This window comes from Toxotes jaculatrix, chromosome 16 (genome assembly GCF_017976425.1).
Source record: "Toxotes jaculatrix isolate fToxJac2 chromosome 16, fToxJac2.pri, whole genome shotgun sequence".
Lineage (NCBI taxonomy): Eukaryota > Metazoa > Chordata > Actinopteri > Toxotidae > Toxotes > Toxotes jaculatrix.
The window spans coordinates 21184882-21200749 of NC_054409.1; the positions used below are offsets into that span (position 1 = coordinate 21184882).

Below are 15868 nucleotides of genomic sequence, written 5' to 3' on the forward strand. Positions count from 1 at the left end.
AAGTTTCAAGCTTACTTGCATAAATACTAAATCTGAAATTCACCTGTGTGCACAGACACAGATGGACTGAAATTTTCGCCTGTAAGTTTGTGGCCTCAACAAATGTCTTCTAGCCTTTCACAAGAGACTATTGTGAGAGGTGGTTGGATCAAAAATTTTTTTCTTTTAGGCTACCCTCAGAAATGATTCTGTCATTATTCTGTCTCTCTTTTGATGTCTCCCTCTCAGTTTCCTTCTCCCCCTCCATTTCATCTGACTGTCCTCTCTAATCAGGCCTGGATTTGCCTCGCCTCCGTGGCCACATAAGGAGAGCAGAGCAGAGAGGATGAAGGAGAGGGGGGAGAGAGAGAGGGAGAGCCTGGGGTAGAGGTTAGAGGAGAGATCATAATTGGGATGACATTTTCTTCCAAAAAAAACCCAAACACAAGACCCCTGGTTTAATGATGGGATGGGTGTCCATACACAACAAAAGGTTATGTCTTGTTTATAAAAAGCATGAAGTTGTCTCTGTCCAGTGAGTTCTTCACAGAATAACTCAAGGATGACATATTTATTTTTAGGAAGATTCTGCTGACATGAACTCTGGACCAGTGAGTATCATCAAAGACAAAATGTGCAGGGATCATTTACAGTGGCTGTTACCTCCTCCTCTGGACTTCTGCTTAGCCACTCCAGGACACGAACATTGTTTCGAATCCATTCTGGTGTAGCTTTGGTTTTATGCTTGGACTCCTTCTCTTGCTACAGATTTTCTCCGTATATTCCCACATTCATTTTGCCCTCTATCCTGATAAGTCAGGTCTCAGGTCAGCTGAAGAAGAGCATCCCCATAGAACTGAGTCTGATGGCCCAAAAAGCTCAGCTCAGACCATAAAAGCTCCTTCCAGCTGAATTCACAGAATCCTACTTGCCTTCCTGAAACCTGTAACCGAGAAGCCATATGGGCTTTTTAACCACGGCTTTCTCTGGTCTATGGTCACTTTCCCACGAAACTGTGACCAAACCAGCTGCTGTTGTACTTACAGTCTGAAAACTCCTTCAGACTTCAGTCTCTAGGTGGTTTCCCCCACTACTCTCCTTCTTGCACCGTCACTCAGTTTTTGATTTTCTGTTTCTTAATCATTGATTTAACTGTACTCTGAGGGATATTTAGCGATTTAGAAATTTTCTCGTGTCCGTCCTCTGATGTGCTTTTCATTTACCTTTTCGCTGAGTCATTCAGAGAGTTCCTTTGTCTTCATGGTGAAGGTTTAGCCACACTCATATTTAATCACTTTGTAGAAATCCTACACATTAAAGAGTGAAATAAATATACATATATATATATGCATGTATATGTATATATACACACATAAATCATTACCCAAAAAGGCTTCTTTCGATGCACATCAGTGGATGATTGGCTCCCTGCGGTGTATCTTTGATTAGCCAGATAACAGGCTTCTGCGGCAGCTATGGAAACCATTTGAGAGACTCTGTTGCTTGCTTTTTGCCTCTTCCTCTGTTCTTTAAAGACCACCACTCTTTCTCTTTTTTCCCTTCCTTGTGTATTTCTCTCCATGCATCTGTCATTTGCCTCCCTTCTCCCCCGCTGCTACGCTGGTTCCCCTAGTTTAACAAGCTGCCAGGGGACTAACATGAGAGTACACCCACAAATTTGTTGAAGGGATCCAAACGAGGGATGATTCATCCCCAGATGGCTCCACTTCCATCTCTCCCTTTCAGACTTTAAATGTTGAAAGCTTTAATGTTTGTCTCCACCTGTTATTTTTTTCACCTGATGAATAATATATAGTTCTTATGCATATCCGTTTTAAACAGTTATTTTGTGTGAGACAAATAAATAAGAGCATTTAATCAAAATGATTCACACTGCCAATTTTAAAAATTGACCATGTGTTGTTTAAAAATGATGATAACTTTGGTAGAAACTTGGGTTGTGGAGCCTCCAGTCTACAGTGTACATCCCCATTTTGTTAGTTGCCTTTAGTGTTTGCTGCTTTCCTTTTCTATAAGAGGGAAATCAGAGACAAGCATTTTTCTGTTTTCATTCGCTCATCGTATAGAAAAGCAGGTGTCAGAATCAGACTCTGAGCGTTTCAGTGAAAGTGAAGAGAATGTTTGCTGCTGTTTTATTAAAATATGAATCTGTCACTGTTTTATGTCTGTTAAGTCGTAAACATGATGTTGTTTCTCTTCATCTCTGGGTTTCAGCTCTGGGAGATGTCACACTGAAAGGATGATATGAATAGAGCTTTTTTTTTGTCTCCCTTCATTTTATTGCGATGACAGAATTATGCTTGGTGCGTGTTCAATGGTCAAAAAAATGTGTTTTGAAAACCTGTCACATTGTGGAAGTGATGTGTGTTGAGAAATACTCCTGCTTCCCTGTTCCCAGGTGAAACCAATAAAACTAAACAGTAATATCAGTCTGATGACTTAATGAAGGTGAAGCTCATGAGCTGAACTGCTGCTTTTACATAGACAAAGATAGTCACTGAAGTAAACTTTCTTATTAATGTTGCTGCTAATATTACTATGTGTGATGAAACAGCTGATAGACACAGTTAGCAACTAGCTGGTGAATATAATGGAGCAGTTAGCAGCTAAAGAGCCAGATGTTTTTCTCGGGAATTGGTGGAACACAAACCAGAGCTAGAAGTGAAGTGAATATTGGTTTGACATTCATCAGGTGGATGGAAAGTTGAGTCCAAATGAGTGATAATGTTGCTTCATCTTCATCTGGACGCATAAATAACCAACAGGTTTCTGACAAATTTGCTGCGTGAACTTGGCGATAAATTACACGTATGTCGAGACTTTTGATCCACATTATTATTTAGCCCTGGTTTATGGTTATTTAATCTCTGTCCTTTTAAACAACTTCACAAACAGACTTGTAAGTCTTTATAAGCTCGCTAATGGTGGTGATTTTAAGGACAGCGAACTAAACTAAAGGGATTATCAGAAGAAGTGTAATCAGAGCGAATACTGGTCAATACTGGTTGATAAAACCTTGTCAAAGACCAACTCTCTCCCAAATAAATGTTTTATTTTTCTGGTCATTCAAGTTCATTTTTATTTCTTTATCGGCTTATTGTATGCATGTGTGGATAATCACACATTGGGACTTGGAGTTGACCCTGTGCTCATCTTGTTTTTCCCACAGGACTTCCTCACAGACTTGATGATGTCTGAGGTGGACCGTTGTGGGGAGAATGAGCACCTCATCTTCAGAGAGAACACACTGGCCACAAAGGCCATAGAGGAATACCTCAAACTGGTGGGACAGAAGTACCTGCAGGATGCCCTCGGTGAGTTGAGCTGTGTTGACTCTCTCATCATAAGATTCCTGTTGCATCTCCATACTTTAAGTTACACTTGTCATGTATTTCTGTTATTTTGTGTTTGTCCATTTTAATATTTATCTTGTCACTATGTCCTTGTGTGTGCCTCTGCGTACATGTCACTCTTACATCTCCTTCAGGCTGTCGGAGAAGAAAACAACAGAATTGTTTATTTGTCCACCTTTGCTCCCAACATACTTTTTCATTGCTCCCTCTTGCCTTCACACTCACCTCTGAGCTTATTCATTCACTTGCTCTGGAAAATGTTTAGTCACCTGCGGCATCAGTAAATTAAATGCAGTGGGTAGAGGCCCTCGCCTTCCAAGAGTCATTTCAGCTGGGAGACAACTGCAGCAATTCTTCTGTCATCTCAGTTTTTGTTTTGCAGGCTCATTGTGAACGACACAGTTTGTACTATGACACATCGATGGCCAACCTGCCTCACCTGCAATTTAATTTCACCGCTAAATTGGATGAAGTCAATTTGGATTAATTAAAATATTCTCCTTTGTGTGCATGCCAACGTTCAGGAGGACTCATTTTAATGACGCAAGCAGAAGAAAAATATTTATATACAAAAACAAATAGCTAGATACATATTTATCTGGCTGGGACGGACTAAGGATCAGCATTGTAGAAAATGATTAGATGGTGATTGTTTGACCTCATACTCCCACTTCTACAATGTTAGTCCAAGGTCAGAGCAAGTGTGTTTGTCCATCTGCAGACCTTACAATGAGCACTATATATGCACTGCACTGTATGCACAGTTCTCCCTGCCTGATTCAGAAATGTACACAGCCATAGGATAATCTTCAAACGACTTGCTGCTAACATTCGTGCTCATCTCTGTTTGTCATCTCTGTGTGTGTGTGTGTGTGTGTGTGTGTGTGTGTGTGTGTGTGTGTGTGTGTGTGTGTGTGTGTGTGTGTGTGTGTGTGTGTGTGTGTGTGTGTGTGTGTGTGTGGTGTGTGTCTCTGTTTCTGGTTGTCTTTCCTTGCGTATCCCTCTTAGGGTTGATGCAGAGAAATATTGAGGGCTGGTGAATTATGCATCACAGTTTCTGGTGGAGTTTCTGTTGTTTGACGTCTGGCTAAACTAGTGAAATCACTGAAACTGCGACAGGGGCAACGCAAGGACAGCCAAGCTTTTCTTTAGACCACCAGGGACAGAGGACACTTCTGTTCCCCATTTAAATGATATTGATTTGAGTGGAATAATAAGCTCAGACTACTGCCAAACTGCAAGATGGGCTCCCTTTACAGGCTGTTGACTCACTCGTAGTTGTCTCACTTGTAGCAGTAAGGGGCTGTCTTTCATCCAAATAGAGGTAACAAAAAGGACATAGTTATTTTTGCCACCGCTATTGTGTGTGTGTAACTTTGTTTGGCTTACAAGAAACTTCTGGATCTTTAGCTCCTTGTGTTTGTTGTCAAAGGTCAAATTAAAGAGTGACTTCCTTTTTTTTCATTTATAGTTTGGCCTAGCTCCAGTTTCAATGAGAGTTTCAAACTCTGTTCCCTGTGGTTTTAACATCATATTGTTCCTTTGTCCCAGCTCAGCTGAACAGGACTTCAGCAACCACTTCAAATCACGAACACAAACAAAAAGAGAACTATCACATTTCCCTTTTCCCTGCTGTATTTGTCACATAGATAGGTATGATCTACAAAAAGCCACATGTTCCTTAATTTTTTACTTCTTGTCCTGTTTGCTTCTCTCTTTTTTTATTTATGTCAGGTGAGTTCATCAAGGCTCTGTACGAGTCAGATGAGAACTGTGAGGTGGATCCGTCCAAATGTTCGTCAGGCGACCTGCCAGAACACCAGAGTAATCTGAAGATGTGCTGTGAGCTGGCCTTCTGCAAAATCATCAACTCGTACTGGTGAATATTGGAACTCAGCTTTGAACTTTTTTGTTAATCGCAGTACATATGGGTTCATAAACGGTTACTGTACTTGTCAAAGCCTGTTCTTGTCTCATTTTGAAGGATCTTAATACCACAACAAAAACACTGCTTTTGATGGGGTTTTCAGTTAAGTTGAATGCCAGTTAGCAGCAGTTGTCAGTTATAAAAGACGTCTGTTGTTCACAGTTTTGGTATGTGAGTCTTTAAAGCAACTCAAGAATTCTCTAAAGAGCCAGCTTAGAAGTAAAACTTAGCTAAAGGTCAAGAACGAGTCACATTAATCAAGCAACTCACTCAGTACTTACAGTGACGTGAAAGGAAAATGGCTGAAATGGAAACAAAAGGAAAATCAAACTGGAGGTGCAAAGGAGTTCTGCGGGTGGTAGACAAGGTGCATCAGTGAAAACAGATAATAATGAGAATTTAGAACCACACTGACAAGTGCAGACAATAAAGAGGTATGGAAAATGATTGCAATCACAGCAGTGCCGGCTTTATTTGTGTTGTTTACTCCCCTGACGAATTCAAAAATGAAAAGGAAAAGTGGTGTAACATCCTATCAGATGTTCAAATCAAATGCAAATAATTGGCTAAAACTAGCCTGTTCTGAATTATACATGTTGCTTTTATTTATTCTGTTATTATTCATCATGCTTTTTACACTCACTCCAAAACATCGCTCAGAAGGGTAAACTTTTATATATGTGGGTGTATATAAAATTCATTCATATGTGGACCTCAAATGATTTTTTAATTGGTTTATTGGTCAGTCAAAGATAAGTTTTGATTTTCATTCAAGAATAAACTTTTGTCCTGTGTTTTATTCTCCACAGTGTCTTTCCACGAGAACTGAAAGAGGTCTTTGCGTCATGGCGACAGGAATGCAGCAACCGGGGCAGACCGGACATCAGCGAGCGTTTGATCAGCGCGTCTTTGTTCCTGCGGTTCCTCTGCCCTGCCATCATGTCCCCGTCCCTTTTCAATTTGATGCAGGAGTATCCCGATGACCGCACAGCACGTACGCTCACGCTCATCGCTAAAGTCACGCAGAACCTGGCCAACTTCACCAAGTGAGTTTGTGTTTTTAACGCGATGTTTGAATCCACATAAACATACCTAGTTTTTCAGCAAAGAATTGTGGAATTTGTGGAGTTTCTGCATTACTGTTTTTCCCTGTGCCATCAGATTTGGTAACAAGGAGGAGTACATGTCCTTCATGAACCAGTTCCTGGAGCATGAGTGGACCAACATGCAGCGCTTCTTGCTCGAAATCTCTAATCCAGAGACAATCTCCAACACGGCAGGCTTTGAGGGGTATATCGACCTCGGCAGGGAACTCTCCACACTGCACTCCCTCCTCTCTGAGGTGGTGTCTCAGATGGAGCAGGTACTGGAGATACTGCATTAACTGTATTTTATTTGCTGCTTCAAATCTCTTCTTACACAAATTGTTTCTAAAACACGTGGTGTTTCATATGGACACTGACATTGTACAGACAGTATATAGCTGCTGACCATTTATAATGAAAATTGTGATGCATTTGTTTCTTTCAAAAATATATAGACAAATACTGTAGATCCATAGAGATTCTGTAGATTTTGATGTACGAAATGATCCAACAAGTAACAAAGGTCCAGAGATCTTCTCTTCATCATCGGGTCGAACCGAGTGAACAGGATCTGAATCATGCCTAGAATACATTAGGATGTTTATCATATATGAAATCAATAATTTATCATTGCATTACATGGTACAAATGGTGTGCAGGAGGAAAACACTGTGGAGCCTCAGAGGCTGAGTGAGGCATGTTGATGGATTTACAAGGACATTTACATTAGCTTCAGTAGCAGATGGGAAGCTGGTAATAATCAGATAAAGGGCAGATTCTTTTTTTTTTTCTTTTTGGTAGAGAATCTAGTTCTCTGAAACGTTATCTTTCAATAATTCAGAAATCACAGTGAGTCTTGTTGATACTCCAGTCCATCACACTAGCCAGCCTGTTTCATTATTTAGTGTGTTTTTTGAAGAAGAGAGTTGATTGCTCGGCATAGGGAAATAACTTGGTCTAAAAAATATGTAAATATTAAATTCAATTAAATAACACTTGAATTAAATCCTATTAATGTCTCAGCTGAAGTGGTCCAGAGTAACATCTAATTTGGCTCAAACTTAATTGTGTCTCCGTCTTCACAGAGTGCAGCCTCTAAGCTGGGTCCTCTGCCCAGGATCCTACGGGAGGTGAACACAGCTCTGTCTAATCCATCAAGTATCCAGATGACACCCGGACAGTCCTCAGAGCATATGGGCTCGCCCCCGGCCGAGGTAGGCTGCAGCATCTCCACTGGCCTGCAGAAGATGGTCATAGACAATGACCTTTCAGGGTAAGAGCTCAGCTAGTCCACACACACAGAGTTTCTGCAGATGACATTGTTTTGTATGTTATATTTTGAATCGTGATTGTTGAATGAATCGTTGAATCGTATTTACAGTATTTTTGTCTTTTTGCTCCCAGCTTTTTTTGCCTTTACTGCTTATGCCAACCAGGTTGGTTTAAGGAAACAGATATCAACACAAAAAAAAATAAAAAAATCAAGCACTGGAGACCCCAACTTCAAAGTCAACACTGATACTGTACAGCCATTGTTCTTCAAAGTCATTTAATGTGTTTTCTTAAATCACCAGTTCTGCTGAGTGTTAATGTTTGTCAGGTGAGGCCATGACACTGTCAGAGTGTCAGCCCTGCTTGTTTACATCAGCCAGATGAAACCTCGTTTATTCTCCTGTGGATGAATACACTTAGACAGCACCTTATCTCACTTATCTGCAGTCCTCTAACTCCCTGCCAGAACAATAGCAAGTTCAAATTTACAAAGACTAACATGAGGGCACAGGGGCCGAAAGGGGAGAGGGCTACGAATAATAGCCAGAGAAAGCAACACCAGTAAACACACTACCTCCGGTATGCAGGCAGGTAGATGACAACATGCTGCACATAACAGGAAGATGAGACAACAGGAGAAACAGGAAGAGAGTCAGACAGCTGGCATCATTATGCTCATCATGGTCCCGGGATCAATAGAACTAATTAGGTGATGTCCCTGTATGGCCTGATGTCAGAGCCTACTCTCTTTACTTTGTCACAATAACTGTTTGCACACATATTGACCAATGTGTGTGTGTGCGTGTGTGTTTACTTGTACGTGCGTCTGTGTGTGTGATGTATCCTCATCAGCGAGCTCTAAGACGGAAACCGCACTGGAATGAGCTCACCATTCTCACCTAATTGCTTCTCATCCACTAACCAGTGACATGAAAAGTAGGAGAAAGAAAAGGAGCTGATGCTCGGATTGAGGAGAAATTGAGCAGAATGAAGAGGAGAAAGATGTTAAAGGAGGGAAGGGTAATGGAACAGGGAGAGAAGGACACAGAGAGAGGGAGGAGATGAGCGTGATGTGAATGATAGAAATCCGTTGGAAGATAAATCATTATTGGAAGATCGACAGCTACTGCTACTACTTATCTCTTGTGCTGCCTTGCTGATCAGGAACAGCAGCCAAATTGCTGACAATCCTTGCACTGGTAGTGCTACTGTTAGCAGGGGGAGTCGCATTGGTTATGTCGCTATGGGGCTAATTTTGCTGCTCCAAGGCCACTACAACCTCTTGGAGGAGCAGCACTACAGGCTTCGCCATCACTCAAATGACTGCAGTAGTTGGGTTCCGGGAGGTGAAGACCGGCCTTCATGAGAGGACTGACAGATTGCATTTTCACTGACATTTTGAGACCAAAAGAGTGTGGCGACATGGGCAGGTTGAGTCTTCGAAAGTGAAATGTCATCTTAACTGTGACTTGCATATTGCTTGCATAAATGAAAATATGCTCATAGAACGCCTTTACGAGTATATTAAAATGAAAAGGCAAATTAGATTATTGCATTTTCATTTTTGTTTTTACTCAAATAACACATACATATGTGGAAATGATGATGTATGATGATGTTGTGTCTAATATAGTCCAGGCTTCCATACAGGGGTTTCATTTGTGGTCAATCAGTGATTGGCTGAGAGTTTAACATGGACGCCAGATTTACTTTATATTTTGGTCTGTCTCTTTCAGACTGGTTGACTTCACCAGGTTACCCTCCCCCACCCCAGAAAACAAGGACCTGTTCTTTGTGACAAGGAGCTCAGGGATCCAGCCTTCCCCAGCACGCAGCTCAAGCTACTCTGAGACCAATGAGCCTGACCTGGGCATGGCCAATGGCAGCAAGAGTCTGTCCATGGTGGACCTCCAGGACCCACGCAGTCTGGAAGGTGGCCCAGGTCCCAGTACCTCAGACGCCTTGGGTGAAGGCCCAGCCTCTGGTGGTGGCTGGTCAGCCAGAGTCCCACAAGGCAACATCCTTGGAGGTCCCACCTTGAGGAGGCCAGGCCAGACACCCACCACCCCATGTGCAGAAAGTACCCCAGGTCGACCTGCCCAACTACTAGCCCCCCTCTCCTTCCAGAATCCAGTCTACCAGATGGCGGCCTGCCTGCCTGTGTCTCCGCGCGGAATGACTGACTCAGGCTCAGAGTGCCACAGTTCTGTCAGTTCCCATAGCAACAACGAAGACGGACCAGCAGGAGGGAAACACACCTTCTTGAACCAAGGTGGTGGAGGCGGTGGTGGGGGGAGCAGCGGTGACGAGTACACCAGACGTTCAGGGGAGTTCAACCGCCGACAGCTGTCCCTCACAGAAACACCGCACCAGCCCACCGTCCCCAGACAGAACAGTGCCGGCCCACAGCGGAGGATAGACCAACCTCCGCCTCAGAGCATTACTCGGGGTCGCACTCCCCCAAATCTGCTCAACAGTGGACCCTACCCCCGGCCCTCCTCCGGCAGCATGATGACGTCCTCCCCTGATTGGCCCGGCAGCGGGGCTCGATTACGACAGCAGTCCTCTTCCTCCAAAGGTGACAGTCCTGAGACCAAGCAGAGGGCTCAGCACAAACAGGTACAGGACTCGCACCAATCCTCGCCCGTAATGTTCACATCTTTAACTTACATTTATTGAGGCTGGTATTCATTAGGGCTTTATTCAAGACAGCTAACAATAGTTTTCTCACTCTGCGTATGCACCTGAAATTACAGTGGTAGAAAAAGGTGCCGTTACAAAACGCCCATTCGTCTGCATGTTGAGGAAGGCTATGTGGGTGGACTCAGCACAGACACTCTGCACATGGTGCCCTAATGAACTGTAGTCATTGTGTGTGTAATAACGGTAATTTGCATACAGGCAGCTCATCACTTCACCACTGTTTTACTGGTCAGGTTTAATGGGCTGAGAATGAGAGTGGTGGAGGCACAATTAGCATCTTATTACCAAGTCATATATGTGCGCACGTGCAAACAAGAAAACAGAAACACACCTCATGGATACAAACAGATACAGTATGAGTGTGTTTATCTGTGTCAGTGTGCACAGTGGGAGGTTTCCATTTAAAGTCAGAATTCTCTTCAAAGCCTTTGCTGGTCTGCGTTTGTTATTGGCAGATCAGGAGGTTGTAATTAAAAACACTGGTCAATGGTTGCCCTTGGTGACTGGCTGAAGGGGAGGACATCTGCATATTAACCATTATGCCTTGCTCTTCTCCCCGTGGAATAGTCTACAGGAAAGCACCACACCCTAGTTTAATTTGAATATTTATGGAACTCAGCACCAAGTCCAGGACTTTAAAGCCACTATGGGCAGATGTTTTATAGGATTATATTATCTGTTAAATTATTATTTTTTTCTAGCCACTCTTGCGGCGTGGGACAGTCCGCCAGTTTGGTTCAGACTGAAATATCTCAACAACTGTTGGATGGATTGCCACACATTCATGTTGCCCAGAGGATGAATCCTGGCATCTTTGGTGATCCAGTGATTTTTTTTGGTTTTGAGTTACATGTTAGATGGACTATTAGATGGATTGCCATTAATGATCGTGTGGTTTAGCTCTATCATTAAAATTGGAATTTGTCTAATACTTGGACTTAAGTCCAAGTAGTGTGTTGCTGTTGCTTTCAGCCCATTTCCCTCACTCACCCTGGCCCTGGGTGAGATCTGAAAGATGTCTTTTTTTTTTTTTTTTAATTCTACTTGTGGGGGGACACCAACGTCAGAAATGATTAAATTCCACATAGTGGCTTTAAGAAGAGTTTCCTTCCCAGTGCAGTTAGATGGGTTATGGGTGACACAGAGAATAGATAAGATAATTTGTTTTCTATTAAAACAGCTTTATCTTGATTATAAATTACTGTAGAGTTATATTTTAATTCAATCTGTCTGGTTGTCAGGTTGTCAATGAAATGACATTAACCACTAACGAGGGTACTAAAGCTAACAACCTAGTAAAGTTTCATTTCCTCTTTTATTCAATTTTGTTCAAACGCCTTCAATGCAAGTCAGTGTGTCGTTTTTTTAATAAAAACATCCTACATTTCAGTTCCTGCACTGTAACAGACCACGGCCACCCTCCCTCCTTATCTGTCCATCAGAAACATGGCAGAATAAAACACACACACCTTACCTGTTAATCTCTGCCTCCAGGTGGATTTCAGTTCATTCATTTAATCTCACATTGCTTACCTGTGGTTACTGTTATGGCACTATAGGTGTACACACTCACACACGTGTAAAATCAGTGCTTCAAATTGTGCGCTGCAGTGTGTGTGAGTTTGGAGACAGGAGTGTGTATCCATTCCACCTGCTTCTTCCAATCCAGATGAGTTGGTACATTTCAAGCTTATTTCTGTTGTTCCTGTGCTGTTGTTGCAACCTGCCCTCCTTCCCTTCCCCGTCACTTGCACTCAGCTCATGTATGTGTGTGTGTGTGTGTGTGTGTGTTGTGTTGGTTTCACTAGGCCCCCTCCCCAGTGAACCCCAGTGCGCTGGACCGCACAGCCGCCTGGCTATTGAATATGAATGTGCAGTATTTAGACCATGAGGGGATGGAGCCCGAGTCACTGAGAAACAGAGAGGATCTGACTCAGGTGGAGAAGGTAATCTGCCTCCGCATTCAACCCCCTCCCTTCACAAACCACCTCAACCTTCAGCCCTGATACCTCAACTGAACTGTCCTTCCTTTCTTTACCTCTCATTAGTTCCCTCATATACCTCACTCCTTAAAACACACTATATTACCTGCTGTATCTGTTCCCTCTTTGCCCTTGCCTTTCCTCTAAGCCTGATGTCCCTTAGACATATCCATATTGTCACTTTAAACAATAATGTGCTTATTTATCACATCAAATTGAGGTAAATGGGATATACAGCGCTCTGCATGAGACCCCATAAAACCTTAATCTCCTATGTTCCTGAAACTGACTCTTCAGTGATGTTCAGGCTGTTTATCAGTGATGTTGTTTTGCTATTTTCACAGCCAGCAGCGAGCTGTGGCTATCAGCTGCAGGAAAGTCATAGCAACAACAGTAATGGCAGAAAGCAGTTATAACAGGCAACATAATTGTGAGGCTAAATATAGCAGGCAGGATTGAATATCACCACTAGGACGGCAACAACTTCATTAATCTGCTGATGATTTTTTTTTGAGTCATCATTTTGTTTATGAAATTTCAGAAAATGGTGAAAAATTCTTGTCACAGTTTCCTACGACCCAAAGAGATTCATACAAATGTCTTGTAAATTTTTTTTTTTTTTAATCAACCTTTGGACTTCAAGGACTTAGCTAACCGTACACTTCCTGTCTTAAGACAAATATTTTTATGTTGTGTGCTAAGCAAACCTGAAGAAGCTGATGTGAAACAAGTCAAAAACTTTTTTGTCTTATACAGAAATGAGGAATAACTTGTAGAAATTGAGTATGCAGTGAGACTTAGACCGTAACAATGTCAGATCTTGTAGCCTTAGCCTTCTTACTTCGTTAAAAAATATCTGCCTTTACCTTGAAAAACTCCTCACACCCGCACAACTTTCCCCCTTTTTTCTTACCATCTTTGGAATGAACTTAATAGCCCAAAGCAGGTGTGTGTGTGTATTCACATGCAGTACATCCACACAGACATGTTGAGCTTGTGTGCGCTTGCATCTATGTGAGAAATACAGACAGAAAGAGGCTTTATGTTGCTTCCTCTGCCTACGTTCGCTGCTTCTCTTCTCAGCAACCTTTACAAATACTCACCCTCAGCTTCACTTCCATTCTTTTATTGGTTGCCACATGCTCCCGCGTTTTTTTTTTCTATCCATAATGAATACAAACCTGTCATCCTAACATAGCTCAGACTTTATAGAAGCCAGCAGCCCAGGCAGGGAGAGAAACCAAAGAAGGCAATAACTTCAGGCTTAACAAAGAAGCCACTGCCACCTTAAAATAGCAGTGCAGCAACAAGAGAAGAACTGGAAAACAGCACACTTCCACAGCAGCTTAGGCACAAGCTGCAGCTAATGGTCCATATAGTCTTAACAATACAGCCCCTACAGTAATTTTAAACTTTCACATTAATTTGCTATACTATACACGTATATTCAGTGATCTATAACAAATTAAGGCATGCGCTTGTCTTGTTAGGAGGAGCAGACATTAGGACATCGAATAGAAATCCCAATAAATCAGATGATTTGCTCATTTAGATGAACATAAGTAAGAACAATAATTAGACACTGTGTGACCATTTTTTAATGTAAAAACCAATGCTCGAAATTTAAGTTTCCACTTGAATAACTCTGTTTATAAGAACAAGTATTTCATTGCATTGCACTGTATACGAAACAATCAGGTTGAGATTTTGTTCTTTGTTTGCTTTGTGCTATAACTAATTTCCATGAAAACTTCCTCCAATAGTTTGAGTTTTCATACATTTTCTATCAAGTGTCCTTGATCTTCTGAGTTTCATTTTGACTTTTTTTCCTGTTTTGCCGTCTAATTGCTGGCAGTTTCAGCAGTTTGAATTCAGTTCTCACCCTTTTAACAAATATAAGCAATATATTTAATGTGTTTTTCCAAACAATGAATGAGCTCCTACAGTAATTTGATTATCTCTGATTTGGTGTCCCGTGTTTCAGATAAGAGAAGGGGACATAGCAAAGGACATTTGTACCTTGCAGACTCGGTGCATTGTGCATTGTAGGGATACCAGTGCAGAGACGGAGGAGGCAGATACTGTAGATGTCATTCGTTCTCAGGGGATCTTGTGACAAAAGCGGTGGGATATTAGAGATGGGGGGAGGAGTGGAGAAAGGGTAGAGCAGACGATAAGATAAATCTATTTGAGGTCACTATTCCTTCTGGGAAGATGGGGGTGATGGGGAAAAAAAGTCCCAGTGGCCAACAGCAGAGTGAGGTGGGAAAATAAGTAGAAGGTGACAATGAATGATACATGAACCCAGCAGCATCCTTACTGTGTGTAACCCTAATCTGATCATTCAGGGTGCTCTGATAGTTTGCCTTACAAAATGTTCTCCATTAGTTATTGCTGAATAATGAGCTGGAGCAGATATAACACATAGAACCCAGGTAGCAAATTTTTTTCCTGGTGAAAGATTCTGGTCCAATATATACCTGGGTCCTCGCCTCGAGTCTGGCCCATATACTTAGACACATCTGGGCCTGATTCCTTCTGTTATCCTGTTGGTCGACAGTCAGGAAGATTTTCTGTGTGTGCACCAAAATTGGTCCAGATGTGGAAGTAGCATCTGAGAGTGATGCTGTATGTGGACTTGACTTGAAGAACCAGCCTTATATTGAGCCAGAAGAAACACAAATAAACTGGTCGTTTTGCTTTTTGTTAAGTTGAATTAAAACTGAAAAAACTGAATTAGGAGATGTAACAAAGAAAAAAAAAACAGAAAGGACAAGTATTCAATCAAGACAAACAACTTCATTAAACCAATCTATAATAATCCAACCTTTTAACCATGGTAGCAGCGAGGCTATAAGGAGTCCACCACTTTGGTGGAGACTGAAATACCAACCACTATTAAATGGATTGCCATGAAATTTACTCCAGACATTCATGGTCCTCAGAGGCTGAAGCTTTATGGCTTTGGTGATCCCCTGACCTTTCCTCTAATGCCACCATGAGGTTGACATTTGTATTTTTGAGTGAATGTCTGGATAACTATTGGATGGAGTGCTGTGAAATTTGGTAGAGACATTCATGCTATCAGCTAGAGTGGCTGTAGACACCTAGTCTAGTGTTACTGTCTGTAGTATCATTCTCACTGGTCTACCAGTGACACACCACAGTATCCTTAACTTTTATAAGACTTGTTTTTCTATCGAGAAGAGATTTGATTACTCCCTTTGTTTCCACCCCCTCTCTTGAAAAACACTCCTTCAGAAGCCTCTCTAAGGGAGAGGTCAGGGAGAGACTTTCAGAGCTTATTTCACAGACTAGACTCCTAATTCACTGGTTCCATCCCTCCCTTCTCGCCTCCTTCCTGTCTTTATCCATTCTAAACTTCCCTTCCTTTCTATCTGTTTCTTTTTTTTTTGGCCAGTTTAGCCTCTCAGCAGGCCATTGGTTTCTCAGCCAAAGCAAAGGTCTGACAGGTGGAAACAGCTGAATTTGACACAGTTCTTATTTTTAATAAAAGCCTCTCAATGTCAGTGGGAGTGCTGGTAG

At 42.0% G+C, this 15868-nt stretch overlaps 1 protein-coding gene across 10 annotated transcripts in view; it reads left to right on the forward strand.

The window, feature by feature from the left end:
• dab2ipb (DAB2 interacting protein b) overlaps positions 1–15868 on the forward strand; it is a 114790-nt gene that overhangs the window by 96168 nt on the left and 2754 nt on the right. For 9 of the 10 annotated variants that reach the window (XM_041058837.1, XM_041058838.1, XM_041058831.1 and 6 more), the window contains 7 exons: positions 3170–3314; positions 5088–5232; positions 6090–6326; positions 6442–6643; positions 7451–7638; positions 9374–10256; positions 12149–12286. In XM_041058837.1, coding sequence (XP_040914771.1) covers positions 3170–3314; positions 5088–5232; positions 6090–6326; positions 6442–6643; positions 7451–7638; positions 9374–10256; positions 12149–12286 — 1938 coding nt within the window. The remainder of the gene's footprint in view (positions 1–3169; positions 3315–5087; positions 5233–6089; positions 6327–6441; positions 6644–7450; positions 7639–9373; positions 10257–12148; positions 12287–15868) is intronic. The other variant, XM_041058833.1, reaches the window with a different exon arrangement.